A 14,714-nucleotide genomic window follows, 5' to 3' on the forward strand; every position below is an offset into this window, starting at 1 on the left:
TTGATATGCAATGCCAGCATTGCAAGTGGCAGCTTAATTTGCTATGCAAAATACCAGTCCCAGAACTGAGAAACTGTAAATTTGACAAAACTAATCTTATGTCTGTTAAATATAATAGAATATTTGAACTTATATTTTATATAACATTTTAAATGTTAAAATTTCCTGATAATTCATTTTTACTGTACTTTATAAATTATTAACTCATGATTAATCAGACATTTTTTTAAAATTCAAGATCTTCACCATATATTAGTGTTTGAGAAACACTACTCTTGTTAATATCCTCACCCTCCTATCAAATAGAAACTTCTCAAAGAGCTGTCAATGACACTGTTCTTTGCTCTCTCATCCCATTTATTCCTTAACCCACTCCAATTGGTATTACATTCCCGTGACAGGACAGATTCAAGTTACCACAAGGTGATATGAAGAACTCTGTTCTAACCCCCAGTAGCACAGTGGCTGTATTTAGTAACTGAGGTTCAAGGTCATCAGGGTAGGTTCTAATGCAATATGACCTGTGTTCCTGTAAGAGGAAATCTGGGCACACACACACTACACACAAACACACAGAGACAGAGGAGGACAACTCATGTACAAACTGAGGGACAACCATGTGAAGATACAGTGAGACTACAGCCCACTGCAAGCCAAGGAGGCCTCAGAAGACACTGCTGGCAACTTAACCTTGAAGGCTCTAAAACCATGAAAAAATAAACCTTTATTTTTTAAGCTGCTCAGTCTGTGGCATTTTGCTATGGCAAACCTATCAAACTAATACACCATGTCATTAAAGCAACACTATTTTCTAGTTCTCACCTTGTTGATCTCTTTTTCTTTATAGTACTTGGCATTTTTGACCATGTATTCCCCTTCTTGAAACATTGTCTTCCACTGGCTTCTGAGGCACTAAAAACCTTACTGGGTTTTTTCTCTTCCTGTATCTAATTCTTTCCTGCCTCCTTTGCAAACTTATCTTCTTCAACCAGCTATGAAGTAATAGGCTGGGAGGGTAGGCATACAGTCTGGTAGTTGGGATGCCAGTATCCCATATCGGAATGCTTGGTTTGATGCCTAGCTCCGGCTCCTAACTCCAGCTTTTTGCTTGTGCAGACTATGAGAAGCAATGTGATGGCTCAAGTGGTTAGGTTCCTGCCACTCATGTGGGATATCTGGATTGGGTTCCTAGCTCCAAAGTTCTGTCCCCTAGCCTTGTCTCCTAGTAGGCATTTGGGGAATGCACAAGTGGATGGAAGTACTTTATCTATTTCCCTTTCTCTGCCTTTCCAAAAATTTCATTTTTTTTTAAGGTTTTGTTCTAGGGTATTTTGTCATCTTTGTCTATGTTATCACCCTTAGGTGACCTATTTCATAAATATGGCACATGTGCACTTGGGCGTGCACATGTGCACACACAGACACACAGACACACACATAGTTACTACTTGAGATCTCCACTTAGATAACAATGAACCTAATTCATCTTCTCTCCCTTGGGGCAGGTGTCTGGCTAGTGTCTAAGATTTACGATCTTTCTCATTAAATCCTGTTCTCCAATCCAATCCTTTCTTAATGTTGGCTATCGCCATCCATATTTCTAAGCCAAAAGCTTAACAGTCACCCTTCTCCATCATTAAACCCCATATGTGATCTACTACCAAGTCCTTGTCAATTTTCCTGCTCCCATTTCTGTTAAGGCACGCATTTCCCTGCACTGCCATCTCCCAAGTCCAGATTCCCTGCATCTGCCACAAAACTATCCTGTCTCCTATCAAGCCTATCCTCCTGTCTTCCTTTGCTCCTCTCTAATCCATTCTCAGTCACTGCAGCCATCTCTTTGAAACACAAATATAATCATATTATTACCCAGTGTGAAACACATCTCTAACTTCCTGCTGTTCTTAGGACAGAAATTAATAAAACAGTACTGCATAGTCAGGCCTCTATGGACGTCTCCAGTCACATCTCATATTCTTGTTGTCAGTATTCCAGCCATTTCATTTCATTTCTTTCTTTTTTAAGACAGAGTTCCAGAGAGAGAGAGGGAGAGATAGGGAAAGAGATATCTTCCATTTACTGGTTCACTCCCCAAATGGTTTCAATGGCTGGTGTTGATCCAGGCCAAACCCAGGAGCTCCAAACTCTAATCGGGTCTCCCATGTGGGCAACAGGCGCCCAAGCACTTGAGCCAATGCCCGCTGCCTTTTCAGGTGCATCAGGAGGGCGTTAGATTGGAAGTGGAGTAGCCAGTACTCGAACCTGCACTCATATCAGATGTGCTGGGATTGCAAGCAGTAGCTTAACCCAATGTCCCACAACACTGGTCCCCCAGGCATTTCATTTCTTTGTGGTTTGAAAACTTGCCAAAGGAGTTATGCATTACAAACACTCTTCCTCACTAAACCCATCCCTACTAACCTTTATTTTTACATCAGATATCAGCTCTACAATTAGTTTCTTAGGAAAGTTTTCTCTGATCTGCTGGAGTCGTTAAAAATTTCTCTTTCAGGAAGGAAGTTTGGCCTAATAGTTAAGATCCCTGTATCCCTTATCAGAGTGTATAGGTTTGAGTTCTGCCTCTGGCTCCTGACTTTAACTGGTAGTGCAGATCCTAGCAGTGGTAACGGCTAAACTAACTGGGTCTCTGCTATTTCCTTGTGAGAACTAGACTGGGTTCTTATCTTCCAGCTTCAGCACTAGTCCAACCCTGGTGTGGGTATTGGGGCAGTAAACGAGCAGATGGGAGGTATCTCTGTCTCTGCCTCTCTCTCTCTGCTTTTCAAATAAATGAATTAAAACAACCAACTGGGGCCAGCATTGTGGTGCAGTGGATTAACGCCCTGGCCTGAAGTGTTGGCATCCCATATGGGTGCCAGTTTGAGACCTGGCTGCTCCACTTCTGATCCAGTTCTCTGCTATGGCCTGGGAAGGCAGCAGAGGATGGCCCAAGTCCATGTACCCGCATGGGAGATCTAGAAGAAGCTCCTGGCTTCTGGCTTTGGATCAGCACAGCTCTGGCCATTGCAGCCAACTGGGGAGTGAACCATTGGGTGGAAGACCTCTCTCTCTCTCTCTCTCTCTCTCTCTCTGCCTCTCCCCTCTCTGTGTAATTCTTTCAAATAAATAAATAAATCTTTAAAAAATAAAAAATAAAACAACCAACCAATCAACCAACCAAAGCTCTGCCCTGGGGAAGGAGCCTGGCCTATCAAAGTACTAGGGTTTGAGTTCTGACACAAGTTACTGATTCTAGCTGCGTGCTAAGGCAGACTCTGGGATGCAGCTGGTGATAGGTCAGTTCCCAGCTTTGGCCAGCGCAGGCACCTGGGGGATGGGTCAGCAGATAGGAGCTCTCCTCCTTGCTTGTCTCTCAAATTAAAAAAAAAGAAAAAAATTCCCTCTTATTAGTCTACAGTACAATGTACGTCTCCCCTTCTTGAGTCACTCTTAATGTAGCCGTTATTGTAGCTGTATTTCTGTTATTCAGTCTCCCTTAATGTGAGTTCCACAAAAGGGCAGGAAATTACTCAATGACAAGCAAAGGGCCTGAAACAGCTATTGATAAAAAAAAATTGTTGGATCAAAGAAAGAATAAAGACTTCCTATAATTAATGAGAAACACAAGATTAACAGATAGTTAAAAAAATGGCAATTAAAAAATAACCATTAGGGCTCGGTACTACGGAATAGTAGGTTAAGCATCCAACTGTGGCACCAGCATTCCATATGGGCACCAGTTCAAGTCCCGGCTGCTCCACTTCTGATCCAGCTCCCTGCTGATAGCCTGGGAAAGCAGTAGAAGATGACCCAAGTGCTTGGGCACCTGTGCCTGTATGGAAGACTCAGAAGAGGTTCCTGCCTTCAGGCTTCTGATCAGTGCAGCTCCAGCCGTTGTGGCCATTTGGGGAGTGAACCAGCAAATGGAAGACTTCTCTCTCTGTAACTGTGCCTCTCAAGTAAATAAATAAATCTTAAAAAAAATAACCAATAAACAAATACTCAACCTCACCAGTGACCAAAGAAATGTAGATATAGTATTTCCACATCTATTAAGCAGATAAAAACGATAAGACCTATGCTTTATAAATATAGGCATTCTCATAGAAAACTGATAAGGAGACTGAGTTAAGTACCACCTTTGTATACAGAATATTTATGAAAAAAATTTTTGCCAAGTCTTTAAAAATTCACTTATAGAAGTCAACAGGTATGTTCAAAGACTGAGTGTAAGGGTTATTACTGTACTGCTATCTATAATGGCAAAAGGAGACATATCTCCAAAAATGGGGAGTTGGTTAAACAAAGTATGTGATAAATTTATTGAATGTGGCTATTAAAATTATTTCATAGAACACTTAATAATAAGGAATGTCATGCATGGTATTTTCTTTCTTTCTTTTTTTTTTTTTGGACAGGCAGAGTGGACAGTAAGAGAGAGAGAGAGAGACAGAGAGAAAGGTCTTCCTTTGCCGTTGGTTCACCCTCCAATGGCCGCCGCGGCCGGTGTGCTGCAGCCGGCGCACCGCGCAGATTTGAAGCCAGGAGCCAGGTGCTTCTCCTGGTCTCCCATGCGGGTGCAGGGCCCAAGCACTTGGGCCATCCTCCACTGCACTCCCGGGCCATAGCAGAGAGCTGGCCTGGAAGAGGGGCAATCGGGACAGAATCCGGCGCCCCGACCGGGACTAGAACCCGGTGTGCCGGCGCTGCAAGGTGGAGGATTAGCCTGTTGAGCCACGGCGCTGGCCCATGCATGGTATATTAAATGAAAAAAGTAGGTTTTACTAAGACCCTATTTTTTTTTGCTTAAACAACAAAAATCAAAATTCGCACGTAGGCCGGCGCTGTGGCTTAACAGGCTAATCCTCCACCTTGCGGCGCTGGCACACGGGGTTCTAGTCCCATATGGGGCGCCGGATTCTATCCTGGTTGCCCCTCTTCCAGGCCAGCTCTCTGCTATGGCCCGAAAGTGCAGTGGAGGATGGCCCAAGTGCTTGGGCCCTGCACCTGCACGGGAGACCAGGAGAAGTACCTGGCTCCTGGCTTCAGATCAGCATGATGCGCCAGCCGCAGCGGCCATTGGCGGGTGAACCAATGGCAAAAAGGAAGACCTTTCTCTCTGTCTCTCTCTCTCACTATCCACTCTGCCTGTCAAAAATTAAAAAAAAAAATTCACACGTATAAATCCACTTAGGTTTCCCAAAGGAAAAAAGACTGGGAAAAAAATACCAAAATATTTTAAGAGTGGTGTTTTCTTTTCACTTATTTGTTTTCTGAATATTCTATGATGAGGGGCCGACGATGCGGCACAGTGGGTAAAGCTTCTGCCTGTGATGCTGACATCTGATCCAGCTCCCTGCTAATGTGCTTGGGCCCCTACACCCACATGGGAGACCCAGAGCAAGCTTCTGGCTCCTGGCTCCTGGCTCCTGGTTCCTGGCTTCAGCCTGGCCCAGCCCGTTGTTGAAGTAATTTGGGGACTGAACCAATAGATAAAAGATCTCTCTCTCTCTCTCCCTATATCCCCTTCTCTCTGTAACTTTTTCAAATAAATAAATCTTTAAGATGAACATATTTTCCTCTTACGATATGAAAAAATATAAGAAAAAAAGCAGTTTGAATGATGGTATTTTGGGGGAAGAAGATTCTATTTTAGCGGCAGTATACCCAACCAAGAAGTTCTTAATCTTTTTGTTGTTGTTGTTTAGATTTTATTCATTTAATTGAGAAGTAGAATTACAGAGGGAGGAAGACAGAGAAAGAAAGGAAGGTTTTCCAACCACTGGCTAACTCCTCAAAATGGCTGCAACAGCCAGAGCTGAGCTGATCTGAAGCCAGGAGCTTCTTCCAGTTCTCTCACCTGGGTGCAGGGGCCCAAGCTCTTGGGCCATCTTCCACTGCTTTCCCAAGCCATAAGCAGAGAGCTGGATGGAAACGGGAGCAGCCAGGACTAGAATCAGCACCCATATGGGATGCCAGCACCTAGGCAGAGACTTAGCCTACCAAGTCACAGCGCTGGCCCCTGTTGTTATTTTTTAAGATTTATTTGAAATGCAGAGTTGCAGAGACAGGGAAAGACAGAGAAAACCAATATTCCATTCACTAGTTCACTCCCCAGACGGCTTCAATGGCTGAGGGATGAGCCGGGCCAAAGCCAGGAGGCACGAACCTTTATCCAGGTCTTCCAGTGGGTGTCCCTCAAAGTTCTCAATCTTGACTGCTGCTTATCATAATTACCTAGTAAGTTTTAAATGGGAGGGCACTACTCTCAAATTCATTTTGTAACAACACTGTGACATTATTATTTTGAGATTTTCATTTACTAAGATGTTTTTAACAATTTTCAAGACCAAAGACTCTATATACTTTATATTTTAAAGCTACACAGTAAGAAAAGAGACTAAAAAGCATCTGATGAATTACCCGGTTTCAAGCTGGCATTAATAGGTCTGGCAGCTGCTGCAGCCATCTGCTCCCGTCGAGGATCTTGGTAGCTCATTTTACTAATGAATTCAATTGCTGCTTCTATGCTTCTGTTATTAGTTTTCTGAAGAGCTTGTATAACCATATCCTTAAGCAAAGATCAAAAACAAGAAACAAAATTTAAATCTTATAATAAGAGAAAACAAAACTTTGAATTCCACTGGAGAAATTCACAATTATGAAGAATAAGGCCTCACACCATAATATTAATGTCCTGTTTATAATGACAAGAAAACCTCATACAATTTCAAGTTACTAAATAAAACAAAACAATCTGTCATGTCTTTCTAATGTTTCCACCTTTATATAAAATATTACTATTCCCTTCCAGGATTAACTTCTTCAGGATATAATCTTGGTAACGTGACTCTTATTATTTCTCATTCTTATTTTCATTGTGATATAAGCAGAAAACTATAAGATTGTTAAAAGATATCAGTCAAAACACTGGAAATGATTTTTTTGTATCAGGACAGCATTTTAGTAAATACTGTAGTTCTAGTAAAGGAACTACATAATTTTGGTTATTAAACTAAGAGTTTATGTGATGAGTATTTAAAATTAGATAATATGGAAAAACCAAGTTTGAGTTCTCACAGCTCCCCTTTAGAAGTGTCTTGAACTACAGAAAGTTATTTAACATTTCTTCAAGAATAATAAACTCACAGGATGGATACGAAGATTCAATTAAAAAACATACAGGGGCCAGCACTGTGGTGTAGCGGGTAAAGCTGCCACATCCCACAGGGGCACCAGTTGAATCTAGCTGCTCTACTTCCAATCCAGTGCTCTGCTATGGCCTGGGAAAGCAGTGGAGGATGGCCCAAGTCCTGGGGCCCCTGCACCTGCATGAGAGACCCAGGAAGAAGCTCCTGGCTCCTGGCTCCTGGCTTAGGATTAGTCCAGCTCTAGCTATTGCAGTCATTTGGGGAGTGAACCAGCGGATCGAAGACTTCTCTCTCTCTCTGCCTCTGTCTCTCTGTAACTCTCTGCCTTTCAATAAATAAATAAATCTTAAAAAAAAAAAAAAAAAACAACAACAAAACATAAAGTACATAAGCATAGAGCTCAAATGTTAGTGGTCTTCTTCCACTTTATCAGTAACAGAAATTATACAGTAACAAGCAAAAAGTATACTGACATTCATTTTTCAAAGGGTAGGCAACTACCTATTCTGGAGGACTGAGTATTTCAAATGATATTTTGAAATGAGAACTGGCTTAGTAACAGGTGAACTAACAGTACTTTATACTTTGTGTTTCTGTGCAGGTGCAAACTGTTGAAATCTTTACTTAGTATATACTTAATTGATCTTCTGTATATAAAGATAATTGAAAATGAATCTTGATGTGAATAGGATGGGAAAGGGAGTGGGAGATGGGATGGGTGTGGGTGGGAGGGAGGTTATGGGGGGAAAAAGCCACTATAATCCAAAAGTTGTACTTTGGAAATTTATATTTATTAAATAAAAGTTAAAAAAAAAATTCAATGGCTTTGATGCATTTTTTTGCAGATGGTTCAAATTTCCATCAAAACTTTATTATTATTGGTAATATAGTAATGCAGTAGGTTGACACAGGGCCTGAATACTTGACTTTTGCCATATATAATTAATGCAAAGTAATGTGATATAAGATGTAAGAGGATTTAAGCAAATTCTTCTGTTTCACTGTTTCCAGAGATTTAAATGTTGTGGATAAGACTTTAAAAAGATGAACTGATTTAACAGCCTTTTCCTAAGCAGGCTGTGATACCATGTATATATAATTTATACTATATACCAGAAAAATTTTGAATTTTTAGTCATGTATTTCATTTATAACTTCAGCACATAAATGTATGTAGCTAAATATTTATTAAAAAAAAAAAAAAAAAGGTGAACTGGCTACTGACAGACAACCACCCTATGTGAAATGACTAGAGATGAGTATGAAACCAACCGAGAGAAGTTGTGGCAGAAACCTACTGCCTAAGATTCAGTCTCTTCTTCCTTCAAAATGTTCCTGACTTTGTTGGAAGAAGGGGTTCTGCAATAATTTTGCTAGCTCTGATTCAGGCACTTTTCTTCCTGCATCCTGTTTTATAGGCAGTAATGTGCTCCAGCATGTTGCCACCAAAAAGAAAATGCAACGGACTCATATGAGTCCTAGGCTCTAACATCCTTAAGGGGTTGGGGCTGGCACTGTGGTGTAGCAGCTAAAGCCACCGTCTGCAGTGTCGGCATCCCATGTAGGTGCTGGTTTGAGTCCCAGTGCTCCACTTCCGTTCCAGCTCTCTTCTATGGCCTGGGAAAGCAGTGGAAGGGGGCCCATGGGGCCGGCGCTGTGGCACAGTGGGTTAATGGCCTGGCCTGAGGTGCTGGCATGCCATATGGGTGCCAGTTCAAGACCTGGCTGCTTCACTTCCAATCCAGCTCTCTGCTATGACCTGGGAAAGTAGCAGAAGGAGACCCAAGTCCTTGGACCCCTGCACCCGTGTGGGAGACCCGGAAGAAACTCCTGGCTCCTGGCTTCAGATCAGCATAGCTCCGGCCATTGCAGCCAATTGAGGAGTGAACCAGTGGATGGAAGACCTCTCTCTCTCTCTCTGTAACTCTAACTTTCAAATAATAAATAAATCTAAAAAAAAAAAAAAAAAGAAGAAAAAGAAGGTGGCCCAAGTGCTTGAGCCCCTGCACCCACATGGGAGACTGGAAGAAGCTCCTGGCCCCTGCCTTCGGATCAGTGCAGCTCTAGCCATTGCGGCCAACTGGGGAGTGAAACAGCAGATGAAAGACCTCTCTCTGCCTCTCCTTCTCTCTTTGTGTAGCTCTGAATTTCAAATAAATAAATCCTTAAAAAAAAAAAATCCTTAACAGGTGAGCCAATGAGAGCTGTCTAAAATGAATCACTAATTTTGTTTAAAGCATCATATTTGCATTTTTTGTTAAAAGCAAATCAAACTCAATCTCTAACTGATACAAAGATACAATGTGGTCACATTTTATGCCAATCAGAATGCAATTCTGTAATAAGATATAAAGAAATTAATCTCACTTTATGTGTAATTTAAAATAATATAAATCACTCAAAATTAAAATTCATCAGGGAGTACTTAATTTTAAAACTCGTTAAGCCAACTGACTGTAACTGCATTTATAATATTACCGTATGGCAGTGCCACCTCTGTTGGCAAAAGAACTGGCACCCACTATGTTTTTCAGTATTGTGGGAATCATGTTAAATGTACTGAAGTTTCAGACTGAGATTTTGGTGACTATTATGCTGGTTTTGCTTTTTAAATATTCATTCCTCTGTTTGAAATTTTCTTCCATCTGTAACAACATCAACATCAACATTGTTCATTAAGTGGAGGTGTTGGTGCTAATATGAAAAAGAACACAGTTAATCAGTAACTTTGAAATAGAAGTCTTACATAATAATTACACTCTTGTTTTTAATGTTTATAAGAAAAAACACACTCTAGTAATTATATATTTATGTGCTCTAATAGTACATTAATCCTACTTAAGATTTTTATGAGAAAATAAATACTGAAATATTTGACCTTTTAATTTTACAGTCACAAGAAACAGTCTCTGCCTCAAAAAGGAACTACTTTAAACTTGACCTAGAAAATAACAGGAATAGGTCAGGACTTATAAAGTGATAAAATGAATGATGTGAAAATTTTATAAGAATTTTGATGTATCAAGTTAGGACACTGAACAATATAAATTCTACAAAATAATGGGAAGTTACTAGTTTGAGTGCTTCCCAGAGGCAGAAGCAGATTTCCATATACTTTATACCACCGGTATAAATAATAGCATACCTTCACTATTTGGATAAATGAGGAACAATAAATGAAAAAAATGCTTTAGTGAAGCAACATTGCTTAATGGGTTATTAATAACATAAGGTGACCATTTTGAAGTATGATTACAATACAGCTAACATCTTTGTAATGCAAAAATAATTATGGTTATTACTGCCAATAAACAAGAGAACATTGACTAATGTGTTAGATTTCTTTCTTTTTAAAAACTTTATTATTTATTTGAAAGGCAGAGTTGGAGAGAGAGAGAGACAGTGAGAGAGTGAGACAGAGAGAGAGAGAGAGAGAGAGAGAGAGAGAGAGAGAGAGAGATATCTTCCATCCGCTGGTTCACTGCCCAGATGGCTGTGATGGTTGGAGCTGAGCCCTTCCAAAGCCAGGAGCCAGGATTTTCTTCAAGGTCTCCCATGTGGGTGCAGTGGCCCAGGCTCTTGGGTCATCTGCTGCTGCTTTCCCAAGTGCATTAGCAGAGAGTTGGACTGGAAGTGGTGCAACTGGGACTGGAACAGGTGCCCATACGGGATGCTGGAGCTGCAGACAGCAGCTTAACTCACTATGCAACAGCGTTGGCCCTTTAGATTTCTTAAAACTGTCTAAACTGAGAAAATATTGAAGTCCATTAAAGATATGGGCCACATCTGGTATGACTTACTATCCTGACTGATAGGCTCATACATCTACTGGATGACTTACCTGACACATCCGTTATCACATAAGGGCCTTTATAGCCTGTGATTTTATAAACTCTCTTTCCTGAACAACAAGTAAAAGGAAAGAAAAAGGTCAATGATTCTCTGTGTTCTTTGCCTTTGTCTAAAGGAGTATTAGGAAAAATGTGCTCTGAAGAATTTCCTAAATAGTCTATAAAAACATTATTCCAGCTCTATTTTCTAGTGCAAATCCAGTATTTTAAGAATACTTTAGGAGCCAGTTCTTTGGTGTAGCGGGAAAAGCTGCCGCCTGCAGTGCCGGCATTCCATATGGGCTCAGGTTCAAGTCCCAGCTGCTCCACAACCGATCCAGCTCTCTGTTACGGCCTGGGAAGGCAGTGAAAGATGGCCCAAGTCCTTGGGTCCCTGCACCCATGTGGAAGACCCAGAAGAAGCTCCTGGCTTTGGATCAGTACAGCTCTGGCTGCAGCCAGTTTGGGAGTGAACCAGAGGATAGAAGTCCTCTTTCTCTCTCTGCCTCTCTTTCAAATAAATAAATAATTTTTTTTTTTTTTTTTTAAAGAATACTTTAGATAGCCATTGCAGTACACTGACTTCCACAGCGACAGCGCTGGGGTAAGTGACAGCTGGATGGGCACTGGGCAACTCTGTGCCTTGCTGAGGAAAAATAACCAAACACGGGTAAAGGAGATCCTAAAAAGCCAAGAGGCAAAATATCATCATATGCATTCTTTGTGCAAACTTGCCAAGAGGAGCAAAAGAGGCACCCAGATGCTTCTATCAACTTCTCAGAGTTTTCTAAGTGCTCAGGGAGGTGGAAGACCAAGTCTGCTAAAAAGAAGGAAACTTTGAAGACAAGACAAAGGCAGACAAGGCTTGCTACAAAAGAGAATGAAAACCTATATCCCTTCTAAAGTAGAGATAAAAAAGAAGTTCAAAGATCCCAATGCACCTAAGAGGCCTCCTTCTGCCTTTTTCTTGTTCTGTTCTGAGTATCATCCAAAAATCAAAGGAGAACATCCTGGCCTATCCATTGGTGATGTCACAAAGAAACTGGGAGAGATGTGGAGTAACACTGCTGCAGATGACAGCAGCCTTACGAAACGATGATGATGAATAAGCTGGTTCTAATGCACTTTTGTTGTCTATAAAGCATTTAACCCTCCCATACACAACTCACTCCTTTTAAAGAAAAAAAATTGAAATGTAAGGCTGTGTTAAGATTTGTTTTTAAACTATACAGTGTCCTTTTTTGTATAGTTAACATACTACTGAATGTGTCTTTATATAGCCCTGTCCTGGTGGTATTTTTAATAGCCACTAACCTTGCCTGGTACACTATGGGGGTTGTAAATTGGCATGGAAATTTAAAGCAGGTTCTTGTTGGTGCACGGCACAAATTACTTATACATGGGGATGTTAATTTTTATATCTTCAGTTGTATCTAATAAGCTTATTCAAAATAACTATTGTTCTGTTAACTGAATACCACTCTGTAATGCAAAAAAAAAAAAAGTTGCTGCTGTTTTGTTGACATTCTGAATGCTTCTAAGGAAATACAATATTTTTATTAGGAAAAAAAAAAGAATACTTTAAGGGGCTGATGCTGTGGTGTAGTGGGTTAAGCCACAGTTTGCAGCGCCAGCATCCCATATGGGTGACAGTTCCCATTCCGACTGCTTCACTTCTGATCCAACTCCCTGATAACGACCTGTGAAAGCAGCAGAAGATGGCCCAAGTGACTGGACCCCTGCATCCACATGGAGACCTACAGACCCAGAAGAAGCTCCTGGCTCCTGGCTTTGGTCTGGCCCAAAGTCATTACAGCTATTTGGGGTGTGAACCAGCAGAAGGAAATCTCTCTCTCTCTCTCTGTCTTTTCCTCTCTCTTTGTAATTCTTTTTTTTTTTTTTTTGACAGGCAGAGTGGATAGTGAGAGAGAGCGAGAGGCAGAGAGAAAGGTCTTCCTTTTTGCCGTTGGTTCACCCTCCAATGGCCGCTGCGGCCGGCGCATCTCGCTGATCCGAAGCCAGGAGCCATGTGCTTCTCCTGGTCTCCCATGCGGGTGCAGAGCCCAAGCACTTGGGCCATCCTCCACTGCCCTCCTGGGCCATAGCAGAGAGCTGGCCTGGAAGAGGGGCAACCAGGATAGAATCCGGCGCCCCATATGGGACTAGAACCCAGTGTGCTGGCGCCGCAAGGCGGAGGATTAGCCTGTTAAGCCACGGCGCCGGCCAATAATTCTGACTTTCAAATAAGTAAATAAATCTTTAAAAAAAACTTTAAGTATAAAAATGATATGAATATTTATCAAATAGGTAAACAGAATGAGCCAGAAAGAATAACTTTTTTCCCTCTTAGTTTAGTTGCAAATCTCTCTTTTCAAAGCCTTTAATGTAATGCAGCCTTAGTTTCTCATTTTAAAAATTAAATACACTTATGTGTTGCATACATTTTGATAAACAATAGGCCACACATACAGTGACGGTCTCATATATATGTAGGTGTGTTATAACAGCTAGGTTTGTGTAAGTACATGCTATGATGTTCACACAAGAAGATCGCTTAACAGTGTGACTGTAATTTATCTCCATTGTTAAGTGACGAGCAACTATATAGATACTATCTAGAAATGTGGCTGCCAAAATACTACCAATAGTGAAGGACTTTTAAGGGTTAGTTATCCTTGTATAGTAGAGCTAAAGGTAACTTTCAGTTCCTTCTTTGTTACTTTTATGTTTTTAAGAGAATAGATAATATTTTATAACCAGGAAAAAGTTATTCTAATTTTGCAAAATCTTATAAAATTATATCATAATTATTCACATTTAGTTATGTTTTCTATAACCAATTTTTATTTATTATTTATTTATTTTAAAATTTTTTGACAGGCAGAGTTAGACAATGAGAGAGAGACAGAAAGGTCTTCCTTTTTCCGTTGGTTCACTCCCCAAGTGGCTGCTACGACCAGCGTGTTGCGGCTGGCACGCTGCGCTGATCTGAAGCCAGGAGCCAGGTGCTTCCTCCTGGTCTCCCATGCGGGTGCAGGGCCCAAGGACCTGGGCCATCCTCCACTGCCTTCCCGGGCTACAGCAGAGAGCTGGACTGGAAGAGGAGCAACCAGGACAGAATCTGGCGCCCTGACCAGGACTAGAACCCGGGGTGCCGGTGCTGCAGGTGGAAGATTAGCCTAGTGAGCTGCGGCGCAGACCCAATTTTTATTTAAACAATTTCTGCCACCTAAAATATTCATACTTGGAGCCAGCGTTGTGGCACAGTGGGTAAAGATACCATCTGCAATGCTGGTATTTCATATGGGCCCAAGTTCAAGTCTGGGCTGCTCCAATTCCAGTCTAGCTCCCTGCTAATGCACCTGGAAAAGCAACGGAGGATGTCCCAAGAGCTTGGGCTCTTATACCCACATGGGAGAAGGTCCTGGCTCCTGGCTTTCGTCTGGCCCAGCCCTGGCTATTGTGGCTACTTGAGGAGTGAACCAACAGATAGAAGATTGACCTCTGTCTCTGTCTCTGTTTCTCTCCCTCTGTCTCTGTGACTGTCTTTCAAATAAATAAAATGAATCTTTAAAATTCATGCAAGGTATGTTATCATAGAAATCAAATTTTATTAATAACCAAAATATGATTTAAATTAATGTGCTATGAAAAAAATTCAAAACGAGTTCTGAAAGTAAATATTAAAAGAACTAGGCACAGTTAGCGTAAAGTGAAATTTTATTAGTTTTTT

General features: G+C 41.2%; 1 protein-coding gene across 3 annotated transcripts in view; it reads right to left on the reverse strand.

Moving 5' to 3' along the window:
- LATS1 (large tumor suppressor kinase 1) overlaps nt 1-14,714 on the reverse strand; it is a 69,946-nt gene that overhangs the window by 33,336 nt on the left and 21,896 nt on the right. For 2 of the 3 annotated variants that reach the window (XM_062186912.1, XM_062186913.1), the window contains exon 3: nt 6,424-6,571. In XM_062186912.1, the coding sequence (XP_062042896.1) occupies nt 6,424-6,571 (148 nt within the window). Of the gene's footprint in view, nt 1-6,423; nt 6,572-9,629; nt 9,797-14,714 lie in introns of all 3 variants that reach the window. The other variant, XM_062186915.1, reaches the window with a different exon arrangement.

This window comes from Lepus europaeus, chromosome 3 (assembly GCF_033115175.1).
Source record: "Lepus europaeus isolate LE1 chromosome 3, mLepTim1.pri, whole genome shotgun sequence".
NCBI classification, from domain to species: Eukaryota; Metazoa; Chordata; class Mammalia; order Lagomorpha; family Leporidae; genus Lepus; species Lepus europaeus.